Source organism: Pyrus communis, chromosome 17 (genome assembly GCF_041283825.1).
Source record: "Pyrus communis isolate YQ-2024b chromosome 17, ASM4128382v1, whole genome shotgun sequence".
In the NCBI taxonomy this organism is placed as follows: Eukaryota; Viridiplantae; Streptophyta; class Magnoliopsida; order Rosales; family Rosaceae; genus Pyrus; species Pyrus communis.
In genome coordinates, this window is record NC_142581.1 from 698,730 (window position 1) to 717,467 (window position 18,738).

Here is an 18,738-nt window from a genome sequence, read left to right on the forward strand (position 1 = left end):
GCACCACACGCTCAGCTTGGATCCAAGTTAGGTGCACAGTCTTGTCGTACAGACCACATTAGGTGGTTCCGACTCGTAGGTGACCCGCGATTATTCGTACAGTCTTCACGTGATCGTAGCACTAGAGCGTATATATGTTACACCCTGGCCTGTCGTACAGACCACTCTAGGTGGTTCCGACTCGTGGGCAGGTTCAGTTGTTCAGTTATTGAGTTTGAGATTTGAGCTCTATATGCAGCCGTACAGGTCACGTTAGGTGACTCCGGCTGCCAGTTGTTATGCTATTGATGTGATTTATACCTGGGCACTTGCATTCATTATGAGGCTTTGACATGGCATATCTTGAGCATGATTGATATACCCTTGAGCATGTTTGGCATATTTATACATACGTATATATGTTTATTTTTCTAGGAAGTATACAGGTTTTACGACGAGGGGTTAGAATGTATTTTGCTAAATGGTTTTCAAAGAGCTTTGTTTTTGCCCACTCACGCTTTTGTTTTGCGCCCCTCCAGGTTCTAGTTGATTAGCAGTTTCGGTGGTATTCCCAGAGGATTCTCCCGGCTTTTCTGACGGATACTCACCAGCGTAGGGTCACCTTTGGGTGTACTTATGTCGCAACTTTTCTTTTGGACTGCTGTAAACCTGCTCTGAAATTGTATTTCACTTACGCTAGCACTTGTTTAGTACTTTGTATGCTAGTTTTTAATTATTCGTACTTTTTATATTACTACTTTGCTAGCTTCCGCACGTGCACATGGCTACGTCACCTTCGTGTGACGGCCAGCACACCCTGATCTCGGTCGGGGTGTGTCAGGTATGGACCCTTAAAATTATGTCTTAAATTAAAGGAGAAAAAAAACATTTCAACCACATATTATTGATTATTCATATTGCTATATATTAGTTAACTAAATAATAATTCACTTTCCTACTAAAATCTAATCAATTTTATAAGCTATTAACATTAATATAATCTAATAAATTATTTTTTCATTGAACTAATAAAAGATTATAAACAACATAATAAGCTATATAACAGTTCAATATAATTTTAAAATAACTAAAATAAGGTTTTTGGGTAAGGAACTAAAATAAATATATATTTTTTAATTAATTTCATTTTAGTTTTAAAGTTACTTTCGTTAAGTAATTTCAAAATTATGGATAAGGTATATGAACACTACGTTAATTTTCATGAGCAAAATGGTTTGGTCCACAGAATTTTTGGCCATGAAATCTCCTAAAGATTTTTCACTCTTCATGAAAAAAGGGTCCTCGAAATGGAATATTGTCCTCTGAGAGATCCTCTGCTTGAATGGCGTGAAGTATAAGATAAGAAGAAAGAATATATACCGTAAAACCTTAATTACCTTAATAATTTGATTACGGTTGAAATCTGTTTGATTGGTTATTAGTAACCCATTTAATTGTTTACAAAAATACCAAACAAACCACCTCTATATAAACCACCCAAGAGTACTATTGCTTTTGTGTTGTAAGTGAAGCAAAAACTTCCAAGAACTTCCTTGAGTACGAAGTAACATACAGTTTACGGTTAACCCATTTTCGATCGAGAAGCAGATCCGAGACACAACACAGCACAATCTTTCAAGTACTCTTATGCAGAGACTTGTCAATCTGTGCCTTTTCTGATCATGGTTGAAACGACCGATTCTGGTTTCATGGTTAGTGACGTTTAACAAACCCTAGCTAGCTATCTCCCTGAGTTTATTTTCCATGTGATTTCATTTTCTTTATTAATTTTGCCCAAATGAGGCGATTATATTTCAACTTTGGATTATGATTTTGCAGAGATGTGAGTTGAAACTGGATACCGGTACCCCCGGATGGCATAAGACCATGACCAAAGTTTTGAGCAAAATCAAGGGTACGTACAAAAATATATATATATATATATATATATATATATATATGTATATATCCTATAGTTCTTATGAATTATTATTGTTAATCTCATTGTTCTTGAATTCTCTATAGTTTAATTAATTAATTACTTTTGATTTGATCATAATTAAGGAGTGTCTTACACCATCGACGCACAAGCTGGAATTGCATATGTTTCGGGTACAATTGAACCGAACATGCTTCTCAAGTTATTAGGAAAATCAGGGAAGCATGCAGAGTTGCTCAGAGTTGATTCAGGATATAAGCATCAGTTCTACGAAGCTAAACCTGTTGCTAATTACACAAATGGACAAGATTATGGGGCTTATTACCATAATAATCATGATTACGGATATTATGGGCACAATGGAAGCTATGAAACAACGATTCCCTACCATCATCATCCTCAGCACTACCCTAATTACTACTGTACACGGGCAACTGTGCCAGCGATTAGATTTCCGCAGCCTCCTCCGCCAATGCAGGTCCACCCGTTTTATGATCTGGATACCCAATGCACCATTATGTGATCAGCATCGTATAATATATGTATGTGTGTGTGTGTGCATATATATTATGATGCTCATTACATAAAAATAAATGGGCTAAAAGTTTTTGTTTTTCCTTCTCCAACATTTGGGAGATTAAGGGGCTTGATGATTCGGTTTGCCATTCTTCAATTATTAAAAGCAGAATGCTGAACTTCGGATGGAATTTTACACACACACATATATATATATATATATATGTGTGTGTGTAATTATGTATTAGAATACAATAAATGTTTTTTTTTCTGATTCTCGCAAAGTGGATAACCTTGAGTATTATAAGTTAGGGTTTGAGTGGACTTCTCTATCGTACTTGAAGAGTTTATACTTGAACTATTTTATATACAAAAAATAAAAACTTAGTGGTGTGGCTGAACTATTTTATATACAAAAAATAAAAACTTAGTTGTGTGGCTGCTGGGATTCGAGCCCAGGTCTCCACGGCCACAACGTGGAATTCTTACCACTAAACTACAGCCACAAGTTGATGAATTTTGACCGCAATTACACTATATGAACAAAATCCTAATTGGGCCTCCGTCGACGAGCCATTGTGGATCTTAATTGGTCATTTGATATAAATACAGTACTTATATATTTAATACAATCATTATATATAGATATAATTCATATAAATATATGTATTTAATGAAATCACTATCTAACCGACGAGATATTGATTCTATTAATTATGTATAAGTATTGTAGCTAAATCCAGTATATGAAATTGTGCGGAATATCTAGCACCTAAAAAAGCAATGTACTATAGAACTTTTATATTGACGCCAACGTTGCATCATTGTTCAAAATATATGTTTACGACCTCATAACCTTAAATTATTGAATTAAGATACAATGTTGGTCATAACTTTATCCGTCGTCTTTTCATGAAGACGGATAAAGTTGGATTACTACACGTGTCAACTTGCGTATCCCGCAATATTGCTGCCGGTCCATTTTCATCGAATTCAAACATGAAGAAAACCAAATTCCAAATTCGAATGCGGTTCGACAACCAACTCTACAAAATCCAAATCCCATATTTTAATAGGAAAACTAATCATTGAAACGTATAAACTGCCTTTTCAAACAACCCAAAGGTCCATTTGAAATCTACCGTTTATCTGTGCGATCTTGGGGGTCATATTTTGACACGTGTAAACTGCCCATGGGGATCGCACATTTTTTGTCGATCTTACTGGATGCAGATTCGAGCAGTTTCAGATCAGGATATGGATGATACATATGTAAATTAATTATCATACTTCACCTAGAAGATAAGTCATGTGTAATGCGTAGCTATCATGTATTTAAAATCAATAGGGTCGATATCAATCCGAAAAATTATTAATATCTCATAAGCATATGTAATGTCTCATCTCCATCAACGTGCAATTCATTATTAGCACGCGCCTCATATGAGAGTAGTTTTCAAACTAAACACATAAACAACACAAACTGAGTGATGTAGAGCATATGTGGCCGTTAAAATTTATACGTAAACAACTTGCTCTGATACTAAAAGTTAAGTTAAAGTTTCACTCTAAAACTATTACGAAGCCAATATGCAATACGCGTTCATCATTAACCAACATGCAAGAGGATGATGATCATATGGATTATCATTGACAACACAATTGATAGAAACTTATGAGATTGTCTCAAATCATTCATTTCCAAACGTCCAATCCCACATTGCCAATGTTGGCATGTACGTACAAAAATTGAACAAGTGTCTTGTATATTTAATTATTGAGAACTTTAATGAAAAGCTCCCGGTACTGTATACTTTAACAAAAAAACCGCATTTTTACATTAAAAAGTCAATCCTGATACCATTCACTCTACCTTTTATTTTGTCATTTTCGTTAGAATCACAGTTTTCAAACATTTTTAATTAGTTTCCTTAAGATAATATAGATGGCCTGATACCGGTCGTTCTCAGCTTCTGGCCAATATAACATTCGTAGCCAATAAGAGTAGCTGTACCACTTCAGACAGAGAGTTTGTGAGCTTTCTGTTTCTGTTTCTCTCACTCTGCAGCTTCCACGAGCTCGATGGCGGAACACTCGAACCACCATGCAGAAGCTGCGATTCCGCAAACCATGCAAGAAACCGGTGCGGAAGAAAGAGATCCAGAGAGCATTTCTCTCCAGCAACCACTCCTCAAGAGAAACCGAACACTTTCTTCCACTCCACTGGCTATGGTTGGAGCCAAAGTCTCCCATATCGAGAGCTTGGACTACGAGTAACGACTTTAAACGATCCATTTCTAGTTTCATCGAAAAGAAACATCTGAATCCTTATTGTGTTGATCTTCATCACATTGAATTGAAGTTGGTTTGATGCAGGATCAACGAGAACGATCTGTTTAAGCATGATTGGAGAAGCAGATCCAAAGTCCAAGTCTTGCAGTATATATTTTTGAAATGGATCCTTGCCTGCCTTGTTGGACTCCTAACTGGTATAATTGCCACCCTCATTAACCTCGCTGTTGAGAATATTGCCGGCTACAAGCTTCTTGCCGCGGTTAGTTTCATAGAGAAAGAGAGGTTTGTTGTATTCCTCTGTATTTCTCCCGAACTTTCAATGTTGTATTCAGCTACTACAATCCAGATATCATATATAGTCCATTGAAATGCCTGTGATTGCATAAACAATATGGGAATTGTGTGGTGTAGGTACCTGATGGGGTTCATCTTTATAGCTGGGGCCAATCTTCTACTGACCGCAATTGCTTCTGTTCTCTGCGTGTGTTTTGCTCCGACTGCAGCTGGACCCGGTATACCTGAAATCAAAGCGTATCTCAACGGAGTTGACACACCGAATATGTTTGGTGCGACAACAATGATTGTCAAGGTGGATTTTCTTTTGCAAATCGAACATTGTTTCTTCTCTATCAGATTACTCTTAGGAAGGTATGTCATAATTTATTAAGCTAAGTGGCACGAAAAACTTTCATCCTGCAGATATTCGGAAGCATTGGGGCTGTTTCTGCAGGCCTAGATCTTGGAAAAGAAGGACCTCTTGTGCACATTGGAAGCTGCATTGCTTCGTTATTAGGTCAAGGGGGACCTGACAATTACCGTATTAAATGGCGTTGGCTCCGCTACTTCAATAATGACCGTGACCGCCGAGATCTCATTACCTGTGGGGCTGCCTCTGGGGTATGTGCAGCTTTCCGAGCTCCTGTGGGTGGTGTACTGTTTGCCCTTGAAGAGGTGGCGACATGGTGGAGGAGTGCTCTTCTCTGGAGAACTTTCTTCAGCACAGCTATTGTGGTGGTGGTGCTTAGAGCTTTTATCGAAATATGCAATTCTGGGGAATGTGGGCTTTTTGGGAAAGGAGGGCTTATCATGTTCGACGTAAGCACTGTTACTGTGACGTACAATGCGTGGGATATCATCCCCGTAGCTGTAATTGGCATTATTGGTGGAGTTTTGGGAAGCCTGTACAACTATCTTCTCCACAAGATTCTCAGACTATACAACCTCATAAATCAGTAAGCAACCCTAAACCAAATGCGAAAACTGACACAACACGATGTCAATTCGATACTAATTACTTCTTGATTTACTCTTCTGGCAGGAAGGGGAAAGTTCACAAGCTCCTCCTCAGTCTCACTGTATCACTCTTTACTTCTGGATGCCTATACGGTCTCCCTTTCCTTGTCGAATGCACACCCTGTGACTCCTCTCTTTCGGAGTCTGCCTGTCCCACCAATGAAGGATCTGGAAACTACAAAAAGTTCAACTGCCCAGATGGCCAATACAATGACCTAGCTACTCTTCTCCTTGCCACTAATGATGATGCAGTTCGAAACATCTTTTCGACAAACACTTCTGCTGAGTATCATCCTTTATCCCTCCTAATCTTCTTTGTATTATATTGCATCTTAGGATTGTTTACCTTTGGAATTGCTGTGCCGTCTGGACTGTTCCTCCCCATCATCCTTATGGGCTCAGCTTATGGGCGTCTGCTTGGAATTGCCATGCAATCATATACGAGCATTGACCAGGGGCTTTTCGCTGTTCTTGGTGCAGCTTCCCTAATGGCAGGGTCAATGAGGATGACTGTTTCGTTATGTGTCATATTTCTTGAGCTCACCAACAATCTCCTCTTACTACCCATAACAATGCTTGTCCTTCTAATTGCCAAAACAGTTGGAGACAGTTTCAATCCGAGCATCTATGAGATTATACTGCACTTAAAGGGTTTGCCTTTCTTGGAGGCACATCCAGAACCGTGGATGAGAAATCTGACTGTAGGTGAGCTCGCTGATGCCAAGCCACCAGTAGTAACACTCCGTGGAATTGAAAAGGTGGATCGTATTGTGGAGGTCCTGAGAAACACCACACACAATGGTTTCCCTGTTGTAGATGAAGGAGTGGTGCCACCAATGGGATTGGCTGTTGGGGCAACAGAAGTACATGGACTAATTCTTCGAGCTCACCTTCTTCAGGTGCTGAAAAAGAAATGGTTCCTAAGAGAGAAAAGAAGAACAGAGGAGTGGGAAGTTAGAGAGAAATTTACCTCGGTTGAGTTGGCCGAGAGGGAAGGGAAGATCGAGGAGGTGGCTGTGAAAAGTGATGAAATGGAGATGTATGTAGATCTGCATCCACTCACCAATAGAACACCATACACAGTGATGGAAGGCATGTCAGTGGCAAAAGCTATGGTGCTTTTCAGGCAAGTGGGACTTCGCCATTTGCTCGTTGTGCCAAATTATGAAGCATGTCGGGTGAGTTTATCAACCATTCTCATTTTACAAAACACCATGCACTTGTTAACGAGAGTTACAGTTTACTTCCGCACGAGCATATTTATTCTGTCCATTGAGCATAGTTATTCAAGATGGTACACTATACTTTTTGTAAAGGCCAAATCACTAACCTCGACGTTTGCTCCATTTGTAGGTGCCTCCAGTGGTTGGGATCTTAACCAGGCAGGATTTAATAGCCTACAACATTTTGAATGCCTTTCCACATCTCGCAAAATCTGCAGGCAGAGAGAAGGGGAACTGAAAATGTCTTTGCCTCAACCAACGAACTAGCAGCTTTCCTGATGGAAGACAATGCTTTCTTATCTTTTGAAGTTTCCTACTCAATTATTTATTCTTTTCATCCAATTCAAAAGGAGCTAAGTAGATATACAACAGAGTGCAATTTCATTCATTGGTAGCTATTCATTTTACACATGTTTCAGCCGACGGTGAACAAAATCCCTTTCTACAAAAGGGCAGACAACACAGAAGAATTGGTTTTGTTACAGTCTCTCTACTAGATTCTCCCACTCGTCTTCTTCTAATAACCCCAAAAAAATTTCAAGCGGTCATCACTGAAAGTCACTGCAAAATCCTAGTTTCAGAATTGTTTACAAGCGTTTCTTCTTCTTTCTTCCTGTTCTATTTTTCTTACATGGCTAAAACCTCAATGCCGCAATCATGGGAAATGAACAACGACCAAATTAAAAGTATAATATATGCTATGAATCAAACAGCTTGGATATTTTTAGAAGTATGCCTCGATAAGAACCAGAACGAAGGTAGTGTTTGAAGGAATCTTCATAATATATCAAAAAAATAAACAATCCTGAATTTCAATCCAATTAACGTAACAAGACGGGAGTCAAAAGAAAAGAAACTGAAAAACACCTCAGGGTTCCAGGAATAAAATTATAGCCAAGGGCTTTTTCCAAGTGCCATGCCTTGCTAGACAACAAATCCTTGCAATCCTGTTGAAACATTAATCCCTAGTTAGGTAGAGGAAGAAATGGTGACAATCAAAGTAAAGCAAGACGAGATGGAACGATCAGAGAGCAGAGAATAATTAATCTAATTCATAAAATATCATAGCAATAACTTCATACCTCTTTGGATGATTAGCTGCAAAAACAGAAAAGAAAATTCAAATTAAACTAAAAATATAAAATTTAACACTAATCCAAGGATTAAAAGATCAAATATAAAGTCATTAGGATTGGGACCGCCATCCCCACTAACACCAAACCCAAATAATATCAGGATCAAAACCCTAATTAATACCAGAAAGATAATTCTTTTTACTTAAGTTTTTTTTTAAAAAAGGCCTAAACTTTACGAATTTATTGGGGGAAAAGTAGTAAAGTAATACCAATTTTGCGACTGTCAAAAGTGAAATCTGAGACTCCAACTGTCTTGAAGAACTCCGTCGCCTCATCGACGATAACAGGACGGTGGAGATTGGACTCGTGCGTACACCCGGAGCACCTGATTATACACCCAGCAGAAAATTAAATTCAAATTAAATCGAACAATAATACGAGAAAATAAATTAAAAGGGATTTCAGCTGAGAGTTACGATTCGAAGTGAGGGCAGTGGAAGGTGCAGGTTAGTGGCGGCGGAGTTGATCTAGCGCTTAGTGAGAGAGAGAAGGTAGTGCAGCTGGTACTTGTGGCGGTGCTGAAGCAGACGGGTAAGGCTAAGGGCGCACTGCGACTGGGGACGCGTTGCAGGTGATGAGACGAGGGGGAGGAGGACGGACGGAGAGGAAGTAGAGGGGCATGTTGTTCCGCCGCTGCTCTGTGGCGGTAACGGATAATAGACAAAGCAATGTTGATGAAGGATTTTGGTAGGAAGATCTCAACGGTAACAAAACTGGAAAAGCCGCTAATTACAAAATTTTCCCGGAGTTTTAGTGGTTGTTCAATTTTGGTCGTCAAACGTTTTTTTGTAGCAAATTAGTCCATAACGTGTGGATTCGTTCTTTGAATCAACCAAATCTGGGTTTGGTTAATTTTGTTCGTTTTCTAGCATAAATGCCTACTCTTAGACAAAAGTGGTCAAATTCTAACATATTAAGGGCATTTTTATCAAGTACACAAGCTATCAAAATATCTTTTAGAAAATGATCACGTGTTATTCTGTTAACTTTTGTAACGAAAGTCACTTTTAAATAAATTAAAATTGAAGGATCAAAGTGGAAGCACCGCAATAATTTAAGATACAAATAGAGATTTGTAGAGTAATATTGTAGAATATGTGTCTTGACTTACAAACAAAACATAAAGGACATTGAAACCACGCTTACAAATTCATAAAGGAAAAGGAAAATATTAAACATCTTTATTTGCTTAAATAAGCTTTCACAGTTGACAGCTTCTTCTAAAATCTATGATCTTTTATGCAGATAAGTAGCAATGGCTGAGAAAAAATCAAGCACAGCATACTTCACCTTGTCAACGAAGCAAAAGTAGGCATATCTCCAAGACTTCTTGACGGCCAAAGTCCCGAAAACTCCCCAGAACCCGAAACAGAAACCTATCACCACGCTGAAGATGAACCATAGCCTATCAGACTTACTGTCATCATCCTCCCCATCTGCACTTGGAACCGGAGGTGTTTCCTTGTCGCCTTGGCAATCGGTTGGTAATGGATGTCCGCAAAGACCGGCATTGCCTTCATAAATGGATGGTTCAATGAAGGTTCCAAACTGGTTGCTTGTTGGGATTTTCCCGGACAAGTTGTTGTACGACAAGTTGAGATGATTCAAAAATGTTAAAGAAACCATGCTCTGTGGAATTGGACCAGAAAGTTTGTTGCTCGATAGGTCCAGAGTTTCTATCTGCCCCAAGTCTCCGATCTTGGCTGGGATATTTCCTGTCAAATGATTCATGGACAGATTCAAGGTGCCTAACCTTGTAAGGCTTGTTAGCCCCACAGGCATCTCTCCTGACAAGTTGTTGTCTGAGAGATCAACACTATTGAAAAGGTAAAGGATGGAGTTATATTCGAGGAACCTTCCTTTTGCCACTACCTTCAATTTTCCCTGGTAAAGATAATCTTCTGTATCCTTATTTGTGAGATCGGATCTGAAGCCAGTTAAGTTACCTATGCAGCGGGGAACATTTCCGGAGATATTGTTGTGTGAGAGGTCCAATATGTGGAGATTGGAAAGACCACATAACTGTGAAGGGATGCTTCCGCTAAACCAGTTGAGCCTCAGACGCAAAATCAACAAAGAGGGCATGCTTTCTCCAATAGAAGCTGGAATAGCTCCAGAGAAATTGTTCTCACCAAGATCAAGACTCCTCATGTCAGTGAAGTTTTTCATGGAAGGAAGTTTGCCTGAAAGGTGGTTGCTAGAGAGTATCAAGAATCTCAGTATAGTTAGAGAAGTTAAGGATGTTGGGATTGAACCTGAAAGACTGTTATTCGACACATCTAGGATGTACAATGATGGTATACTGTCCCAAAAGTTAGGAATCTCACCAGACAACAGGTTATTTGAGATAACCATGGTTGATAATTGGCTTAGATTACCCATAGACAGGGGAATGCTTCCATTCAAAGAGTTCTGAGAAATGTCTAGATCCGTCAGAGAGGGCATTACTTCACTAATGTCACGAGGAATTGGCCCAGAAAACAGATTATCTCTAAGATACAACATGGTAATGTTTGATGACCAGAGTGGGAGAGGGCCCTCGAAGCGGTTTGTACTCAAATCAACGGTGCCAGGACTGATAAATCGTAATGAGTTAGGCACCCTGCCGCTTAGCTGATTATAAGCGACATCTAGTTTATCTAATTGGAAATCCAACTGCCAAAACCACTCCGGTATGGTATCCGAAATCCTAGCATTGTTGAGTACCAGAGTGACCAGCTCAGTCTGATTTCTGAGCCATGTAGGAAATTTAGGACCTAGTTGGCATGACCTAATGTTCAAGTATCTCAGCTTAAAGGGAGGTATCCAATCGGAACTAATGTCGAAAACTAAGGAAATGTTTGGGTTATTGTTATATATTGAAACATCTGTAAGGCTTCCAAGTTTCATGAAATGAGCTTCGGTAATCGAACCTTTCCATGTGTTTTCCGAGATATCTAGTGCAGTCAGCGACGAGAGCTGCCCAAGACCTTCAGGGATGCTCCCACTCATTTGATTATTTGAAATGTACAACTCCTCCAAAGATTTCAGCTTGCCAATAGATTTTGGGATTGAGCCCTCAAATGAATTAAACCACAATTTGAGGAATCTTAAGGTTTTAAGATTTCCCAAAGAATCCGGTAGTCTTCCAGTCAGGCTGTTATATCCTAAATCCAGCCTCTCTAAGCTGTTGTTTGTGCATGCAGACAAACTATCAATGAAATCAGTAATCTTGCCAGTAAATTTGTTGATGGGAAGATTCACCGTCTGCAAGTTGCACAGCATTCCCAAGCTTCTTGGCAACGGTCCTTCAATGTTTGAGTTTTCCGACAAATCAAGCGTCCGAAGAGATGTCAAACTACCAAATGTTTCTGGAAGTGCTCCGTGGAGATTGGTTGAGTACATTTCAAGGGTGACTAGTTTAGTCAGATTGAACAACCAGGGAGGTAATGTGGAGTTGAAATCATTGTTTGAGAGATCGAGAACCGAAAGGGATGCAAAATTCATGGAAGGAAGGGTGAGAGGAAGAACGGAAAGTCTACAAGAGGACAGATGCAATTCAACGAGCGAAGGTAGCATATTGACAGTGGGAAGCCAACGTGGTTTAGCCTTGCTTAGGTCTACTCCTCCGAGGTTTAGGTACTTTAAGGAAGAAAGAGTTGGAAGCCATCGAAGATCATTCGCTATCGGTTCAAAATGATAATAGCTGAGGTCTAGAGAAAGCAATCTCGAAAGGTTTCCAAAACTTTGGGGAATGACTCCGCCGAAAGATGCACTAGAGAGATTAAGGTATTCCAATTTCTCTAGTGATCCGATAAAGTTTGGAATTCGAACACCTTCAAAGTTATTCATGCTCAAATCCAAGTGAATCAATTCTTTCAAAACAAGCAAAGAAGGGTTGATCTCACCGCCAAATGCAAGCAATGTTCCATCCTCACCATCTGAAAATTCGTTGCGTAGATTGAGCGTGGTCACGCGTCCAGTTACGTTGTTGCAGCCTACACCGCTCCAATTGCAGCAATCTTCTCCCACCCAAGACGAAAGCCGGCTTGAAGGATCTGTGAGACCGACTTTGAGCTCGAGAAGGGCTTTCCTCTCAGTTTCCTTGCATCCCACGTTACGATCAGCACTGCAGAAACCAAGTTTAGTGGTTTCAAAGAAGAGGAAACCTGACAGTATAATAAGTGAAAAAAGTTGGATGGAAGCACTTCTGGGAACCATACTTCTTATGTGAGCATGCAATGAGATATGCTTTGCAGGTCTCAAGATATCTGCAATATTTAAAGTGTGAAAAAGTATAACAATGTCATTTTTTCTAAGGAGAATGAGTCTTCGTGGAAAATAGGCAGCCGGCCGATTGTCTGTGGCTGGCTTTTCACAGTCGCTGGACTTCCAAGTCAATGGACTCGACCCTTAGTGTGTCTAGGAGTATTTGTATTACTTGGGGTATGCTGTTATTGTTTCATTTCGTGGCAAATACATAAAAACATGTGTAAGTTTTGTTCACATAACTTGTTTTATTGACATCGGATGCAACGATAATGGTACATACGTATCAAATAAGGGCTCATTGGCAGTGGCGAAGTCAGGAATTGTCAGACAAAGGGGTGAAAACGCTCTCTCCACCGAATCGGTTGTAACCGGTAACACTAAAACCAATGTAAGTAGCTTATATACTAATTTGTAGCTTTGGGACCTCCCAATCTTCAAATTGTTTTTCTCTAATATATGGGAAATAATATTCACAATGTCATTTTCTACCTTTCAATCTTTTGTTTTTTTTTTTAGCATTTGCATTCAATAAAGTAATAAAAATTAAGTGACATAAACAAGAGAACGAAGACACAAAGACATAAACAAGAGAATGAAGACACAAAGACATAAACAAAGGTAAAAATTGTTGATGATGTTATCTTTTATGTATTATAACTAGTTAATATGATAATCATACGTGATGAGAGGGCCAATTGCCTTTGGATTGTTGACCCAAAAGAATATGTACAATGAAACATAAAAGTGACATCTCCAAGGTAAGAAGCAACTGGGAAAATGATTTTCACATAAAAGGCCATCATCAAATCTTTGGTCGGGATCATTTTTCATGATTGAGCAATAGGGTGTAGTACCTAATGGGCCGGGCTCATTAGGTCCAATGGCAGTTTTGATATACCACAACAAATACATTACTAATTTTGGCAAAAAAATCAAAAGCAAAAGACGATCGTGTTTTCCCTTGCAATATTAATGCCCTCATCTTCTGGTTTTCCTCCTAATCGGAGAAGATAGGAAACCAAATCTCCTCTGTAAGTCGTCGTTTTCAGGGCTTTGAATTCCTACTCCTCAGAATTTGTGGTTTTCTGATTCTTTCCTGGTGCTCTTCACGCACAAAAGCAGCAGCTGCAGAGGGGCAGGGTCTCATTCTCAGTGTAATTTTGAAAATTTATATTGTGTAGAGAGAGCCACGGAGATGACATCTTTTTTTTTTTTTTTTTTATCTTAATGGAGAACAGGCTGAACAGCAGACGAAGTCATATAACTCCCATAATTTTGAAATTCCATAATAATCTGATTCAAAAAATAACATAGCAATAACTTCATACCTCTTTGGATGATGAGCTGCAAAAACTGAAAAGAAAATTCAAATTAAACTAAAAATATAAATTTAACATTAATCCAAGGATTAAAAGATCAAATATAAAGTCATTAGGATTGGGACCGCCATCCCCACTAACAACAAACCCAAATAATAGCAGGATCAAAACCCTAATTAATACCAGAAAGATCATTCTTTTTACTTAAATTTAAAAATTAAAAAAAAGGGCCTAAACTTTACGAATTTATGGGACGAAAGTAGTAAAGTAATACCAATTTTGCAACTGTCAAAAGTGAGATCTGAGACTCCAACTGTCTTGAAGAACTCCGTCGCCTCGTCGACGATGACCGGACGGAGGAGATTGGACTCGTGCGTACACCCGGAGCACCTGATTATACATTAAATTCAAATTAAATCAAACAATTATTATGAGAAAATAAATTAAAAGGGATTTGAGCTGAGAGTTACGATTCGAAGTGAGGGCAGTGGAGGGCGCAGGTTAGCGGCGGCGGAGTTGAGCTAGCGCTTAGTGAGAGAGAAGGTAGTGCTGCTGGTACTTGTGGTGCTGAAGCAGACGGCCAAGGGCGCACTGCGATGGAGACACGTGGCAGGCGATGAGACGAGGGGGAGGAGGACGGACGGAGAGGAAGCAGAGAGGGATGTTGTTCCCCCGCTGCTCTGTGGCGGGAACGGATAATAGACAAAAAGCAAATGTAGATGAGGGATTTTGGTAGGATGATCTCAACGGTAATAAAACGGGAAAAGCCACTAATTACAAAAATTTTCCGGAGTTTTAGTGGTTGTTCAATTTTGGTCGTCAAACGTTTTTTTGTAGCAAATTAGTCCATAACGTGTAGATTCGTTCTTTGAATCAACCAAATTTGGGTTTGGTTAATTTTGTTCGTTTTCTAGCATAAAGGCCTACTCTTAGACAAAAGTGGTCAAATTCTAATATATTAAGGGCATTTTTATCAAGTACACGAGCTATCGAAATATCTTTTAGAAAGTGATCACGTGTTATGTCGTCAACTTTTGTAATAAAAGTTACTTTTAAATAAATTAAAATTGAAGGATCAAAGTGGAAGCACTGTAATAATTTAAGATACAAATAGAGATTTGTAGAGTAATATTGTAGAATATGTGTCTTGACTTACAAGCAAAACATAAAGGACATTGAAACCACCCTTACAAATTCATAAAGGAAAAGGAAAATATTAAACATCTTTATTTGCTTAAATAAGCTTTCACAGTTCACAGCTTCTTCTAAAATCTATGATCTTTTCTGCAGATAAGTAGCAATGGCTGAGAAAAAATCAAGCACAACATACTTCACCTTGTCAACGAAGCAAAAGTAGGCATATCTCCAAGACTTCTTGATAGCCAAAGTCCCGAAAACTCCCCAGAACCCGAAACAGAAACCTATCACCACGCTGATGATGAACCATAGCCTATCAGACTTACTGTCATCATCCTCCCCATCTGCACTTGGAACCGGAGGTGTTTCTTTGTCGCCTTGGCAATCGGTTGGTAATGGATGCCCACAGAGACCGGCATTGCCTTCATAAATGGATGGATCAATGAAGGTTTCAAACTGGTTGCTTGTTGGGATTTTCCCGGACAAGTTGTTGTATGACAAGTTGAGATGATTCAAAAATGTTAAAGAAACCATGGTCTGTGGAATTGGACCTGAAAGTTTGTTGCTTGATAGGTCAAGAGTTTCTATCCACTCCAAGTTTCCGATCTCCGCTGGGATATTTCCTGTCAAATGATTCATGGACAGATTCAAGGTGCCCAACTTTATAAGGCTCGTTAGCCCCACAGGCATCTCTCCTGACAAGTTATTGTCCGAGAGATCAACACTGTTGACAAGGTAAATGATGGAGTCATATTCGAGCACTCTTCCTTTGGCCACTACCTTCAATTTTCCCTGGTAAAGATAGTCTTGTGTATCTTTATCTGTGAATTCCGATCTGAAGCCAGTCAACTTACCTATGCAGCGTGGAATATTTCCGGAAAGATTGTTGTGGGAGAGGTCCAATATGTGGAGATTGGAAAGGCCGCATAATTGCGAAGGGATGTTTCCACTAAACGAGTTGAATCTTAAGCGTAAAATCAACAAAGAGAGCATGTTTTCTCTTATGGAAGCCGGAATAGCTCCAGACAACTTGTTCTCACCAAGATCAAGACTCCTCATATCAGTGCAGTTTCTCAACGAAGGAAGTTCGCCCGAAAGGTTGTTGCTAGAGAGTATCAAGAATCTAAGTGAACTGAGAGAACCTAAGGAACTTGGGATTAAACTCGAAAGACTGTTATTTGACACATCTAGGATGTACAATGATGGTGTATTGTTCCAAAAATGAGGAATCTCACCCGATAATTGGTTATTCGAGATAACAATGGTCATCAATTGGAAAAGATTGCCTATGGACAGGGGAATGCTTCCATTCAAAGAGTTCCTCGAAAGGTCTAGATCTGTTAGCGAGGGCATTGCATCACCAAGTTTACGAGGAATTGGCCCAGAAAATTGATTATCGTTAAGATACAGCATGGTAATATTTGATGACCAGAGTTGGAGGGGACCCTCAAAGCGGTTTGAACTCAAATCAAAAGTGGATGGAAAGCTGAATCTTAATGAACGCGGCACCCTGCCACTTAGTTGGTTGAAAGAAACATCGAATTCATCCAATTGCAAACCCAACTGCAAAAACCAGTCTGGTATGGTGTCGGAAATCTTGCAATTACTGAGTACCACAGTAACCAGCTCAGTCTGATTTCTGAGCCATGTAGGAAATTTGGGACCGAGTTGGCATGACCGGATTCCCAAGTATCTCAACTTGAAAGGAGGTATCCAATCAGGACTAATGTTGAAAACCAAAGAAACGTTTTAGGATTCCTTTTTTATGGATAAATCTTTTAGGCCTCGAAGTTTCGCCAAATGAGCTTCTGTAATAATACCTTCCCATGTGTTGTTAGAGATATCTAGCACAACCAGCGATGAGAGTTGACCGAGACTTTCTGGGATCGTCTTCAGTTGATTGTATGCAATGTAAAACTCCTCCAAAGATTTTAAGTTTTCAATGGATATTGGAACTGAACCCTGAAACGAATTGTGCCATAATTTGAGAGATCTTAAATTTTTAAGATGTCCCAAAGAATCAGGCAGTTTTCCTGTCAGGCTGTTATATCCTAAATCCAAACTCTCTAAGCTGATATTTGCGCATGAAGACAAACTATCAACAAAATTAGTAATCTCACCAGTAATTTTGTTGATAGAAAGTTTCAGCCCCTACAAATTGCATAGCGTTCCCAAGCTTCGTGGTAACTGACCTTCAATGTCTGAATTCTCAGACAAATCAAGCGTATGGAGAGACTTCAAACTACCAAATGTTTCTGGAAGTGCTCCATAGAGATTGTTTGAGTGCATTTCAAGGGTGACTAGTTTAGTCAGATTGAACAACCAGGGAGGTAATGTGGAGTTGAAATCATTGTTTGAGAGATCGAGAACCGAAAGGGATGCGAAATTCATGGATGGAAGGGTGAGAGGAAGAACGGAAAGTCCACAAGAGGGAAAATGCAGTTCAACGAGTGAAGGTAGCATACTAACAGTGGGAAGCCAATGTGATTTAGCCTTGCTAAGGTCTACTCCTCCGAGGTTTAGGTACTTTAAGGAAGAAAGAGTTGGAAGCCATCGAAGATCATTCGCTATCGGTTCAAAAAGATAATAGCTGAGGTCTAGAGAAAGCAATCTCGAAAGGTTTCCAAAACTTTTGGGAATGACTCCACCGAAAGATGCACTAGAGAGATTGAGGTATTCCAATTTCTCTAGTGATCCGATGAAGTTTGGAATTCGAACACCTTCAAAGTTATTCATGCTCAAATCCAAGTGAATCAAATCTTTCAAAAAAAGCAAAGAAGGGTTGATCTCACCGCCAAATGCAAGCAATGTTCCATCCTCGTCATCTGAAAATTCGTTGCGGAGATTGAGCGTGGTCACGCTTCCAGTTACGTTGTTGCAGTCTACACCGCTCCAATTGCAGCAATCTTCTCCCACCCAAGACGAAAGTTGGCCTGAAGGATCTGTGAGACCGGCTTTGAGCTCGAGAAGGGCTTTCCTCTCAGTTTCCTTGCATCCCACGTTACGATCAGCACTGCAGAAACCAAGTTTAGTGGTTTCAAAGAAGAGGAAACCTAACAGTATAATAAGTGAAAAAAGTTGGATGGAAGCACTTCTGGGAACCATACTTCTTATGTGAGCATGCAATGCGATATGCTTTGCAGGTCTCAAGATATCTGCAATATTTAAAGTGTGAAAAAGTATAACAATGTCATTTTTTCTAAGGAGAATGAGTCTTCATGGAAAATGGGCAGTCGGCCGATGGTCTGTGGCTGGCCTTTCAGAGTGGCTGGACTTCCAAGTCAGTGGTCCCGACCATTAATGTGTTCAGAAGTATTTGTATTACATGGGTATGCTGTTATTATTTCGTTTCGTGGCAAATACATGAAAACATGTGTAAGTTTTGTTCACATAACTTGTTTTGTTGACATCGGATGCAACGATAATGGTACATACGTATCAAATAAGGGCCCATTAACAGTGGCGAAGTCAGGAATTGTCAGACAAAGGGGCGAAAACGCTCTCTCCACCGAATCGGTTGTAACCGGTAACACTAAAACCAATGTAAGAAGCTTATATACTGATTTGTAGCTTTGGGAACTCCCAATCTTCAAATTGTTTTTCTCTAATATATGGGAAATAATATTCACAATGTCATTTTCTACCTTTCA

At 39.5% G+C, this 18,738-nt stretch overlaps 5 protein-coding genes, 1 long non-coding RNA gene and 1 other non-coding gene across 11 annotated transcripts; 2 read left to right on the plus strand and 5 right to left on the minus strand.

Annotated features, from left to right (window-relative positions):
* Positions 1–1,661: 1,661 nt before the first annotated feature.
* LOC148689187 (uncharacterized) lies at positions 1,662–2,441 on the plus strand. The gene is made up of 3 exons (XM_088689407.1): positions 1,662–1,691; positions 1,819–1,894; positions 2,044–2,441. Exons 1-3 carry the CDS (start codon positions 1,662–1,664, stop codon positions 2,439–2,441), a joined length of 504 nt encoding a protein of 167 aa, XP_088545533.1.
* Positions 2,442–2,868: 427 nt separating this feature from the next.
* On the minus strand, positions 2,869–2,940 carry TRNAH-GUG (transfer RNA histidin (anticodon GUG)). Its single transcript has one exon. It is a non-coding gene; the product is annotated as a tRNA-His (tRNA).
* A 1,156-nt stretch (positions 2,941–4,096) lies between these two features.
* On the minus strand, positions 4,097–5,280 carry LOC148689188 (uncharacterized). The gene is made up of 2 exons (XR_015958588.1): positions 5,145–5,280; positions 4,097–5,064 (listed from the first exon to the last, which is right to left on the minus strand). It is a non-coding gene; the product is annotated as an uncharacterized LOC148689188 (long non-coding RNA).
* On the plus strand, positions 4,517–7,738 carry LOC137708511 (chloride channel protein CLC-b). Its single transcript, XM_068447606.2, has 6 exons — positions 4,517–4,707; positions 4,811–5,011; positions 5,141–5,318; positions 5,429–5,961; positions 6,048–7,200; positions 7,376–7,738. The coding sequence occupies exons 1-6, from the start codon at positions 4,517–4,519 to the stop codon at positions 7,481–7,483; spliced, it is 2,364 nt and encodes a 787-aa protein (XP_068303707.2). The 3' UTR covers positions 7,484–7,738.
* Positions 7,739–8,007: 269 nt separating this feature from the next.
* On the minus strand, positions 8,008–16,501 carry LOC148689189 (receptor-like protein EIX2). 5 transcript variants are annotated; one of them, XM_088689406.1, is made up of 4 exons: positions 14,422–16,501; positions 14,226–14,341; positions 8,328–8,343; positions 8,008–8,192 (listed from the first exon to the last, which is right to left on the minus strand). In XM_088689406.1, the coding sequence occupies exon 1, from the start codon at positions 16,499–16,501 to the stop codon at positions 15,224–15,226; it is 1,278 nt and encodes a 425-aa protein (XP_088545532.1). In that variant the 3' UTR covers positions 8,008–8,192; positions 8,328–8,343; positions 14,226–14,341; positions 14,422–15,223. The 5 variants fall into 5 exon arrangements, with proteins under 5 accessions (XP_088545532.1, XP_088545530.1, XP_088545531.1 ...); XM_088689404.1 differs by lacking the exons at positions 8,008–8,192; positions 8,328–8,343 and adding exons at positions 13,403–13,757; positions 13,961–13,985; XM_088689405.1 differs by lacking the exons at positions 8,008–8,192; positions 8,328–8,343 and adding an exon at positions 13,403–13,757.
* Positions 9,422–12,595, minus strand: LOC148689190 (receptor-like protein EIX1). The gene has a single exon (XM_088689401.1). The coding sequence runs from the start codon at positions 12,579–12,581 to the stop codon at positions 9,609–9,611; it is 2,973 nt and encodes a 990-aa protein (XP_088545527.1). The 5' UTR covers positions 12,582–12,595; the 3' UTR covers positions 9,422–9,608.
* On the minus strand, positions 13,788–18,193 carry LOC137709306 (receptor-like protein EIX1). The gene is made up of 2 exons (XM_088689408.1): positions 14,422–18,193; positions 13,788–14,341 (listed from the first exon to the last, which is right to left on the minus strand). Exon 1 carries the CDS (start codon positions 18,191–18,193, stop codon positions 17,240–17,242), a length of 954 nt encoding a protein of 317 aa, XP_088545534.1. The 3' UTR covers positions 13,788–14,341; positions 14,422–17,239.
* Positions 18,194–18,738: the final 545 nt, after the last annotated feature.

Coding starts and splice junctions, on each gene's coding strand:
- LOC148689187 (XM_088689407.1), top strand. CDS start 1,662: ATGGTTGAAACGACCGATTCTGGTTTCATG. Junction 1,692..1,818: donor CGACCGATTCTGGTTTCATG/GTTAGTGACGTT, acceptor ATGATTTTGCAG/AGATGTGAGTTGAAACTGGA. Junction 1,895..2,043: donor AGTTTTGAGCAAAATCAAGG/GTACGTACAAAA, acceptor ATCATAATTAAG/GAGTGTCTTACACCATCGAC.
- LOC148689189 (XM_088689406.1), bottom strand. CDS start 16,501: ATGCTGTATCTTAACGATAATCAATTTTCTGGGCCAATTCCTCGTAAA.
- LOC137708511 (XM_068447606.2), top strand. CDS start 4,517: ATGGCGGAACACTCGAACCACCATGCAGAAGCTGCGATTCCGCAAACC. Junction 5,319..5,428: donor CGACAACAATGATTGTCAAG/GTGGATTTTCTT, acceptor TTCATCCTGCAG/ATATTCGGAAGCATTGGGGC. Junction 7,201..7,375: donor CAAATTATGAAGCATGTCGG/GTGAGTTTATCA, acceptor CTCCATTTGTAG/GTGCCTCCAGTGGTTGGGAT.
- LOC148689190 (XM_088689401.1), bottom strand. CDS start 12,581: ATGGTTCCCAGAAGTGCTTCCATCCAACTTTTTTCACTTATTATACTG.
- LOC137709306 (XM_088689408.1), bottom strand. CDS start 18,193: ATGGTTCCCAGAAGTGCTTCCATCCAACTTTTTTCACTTATTATACTG.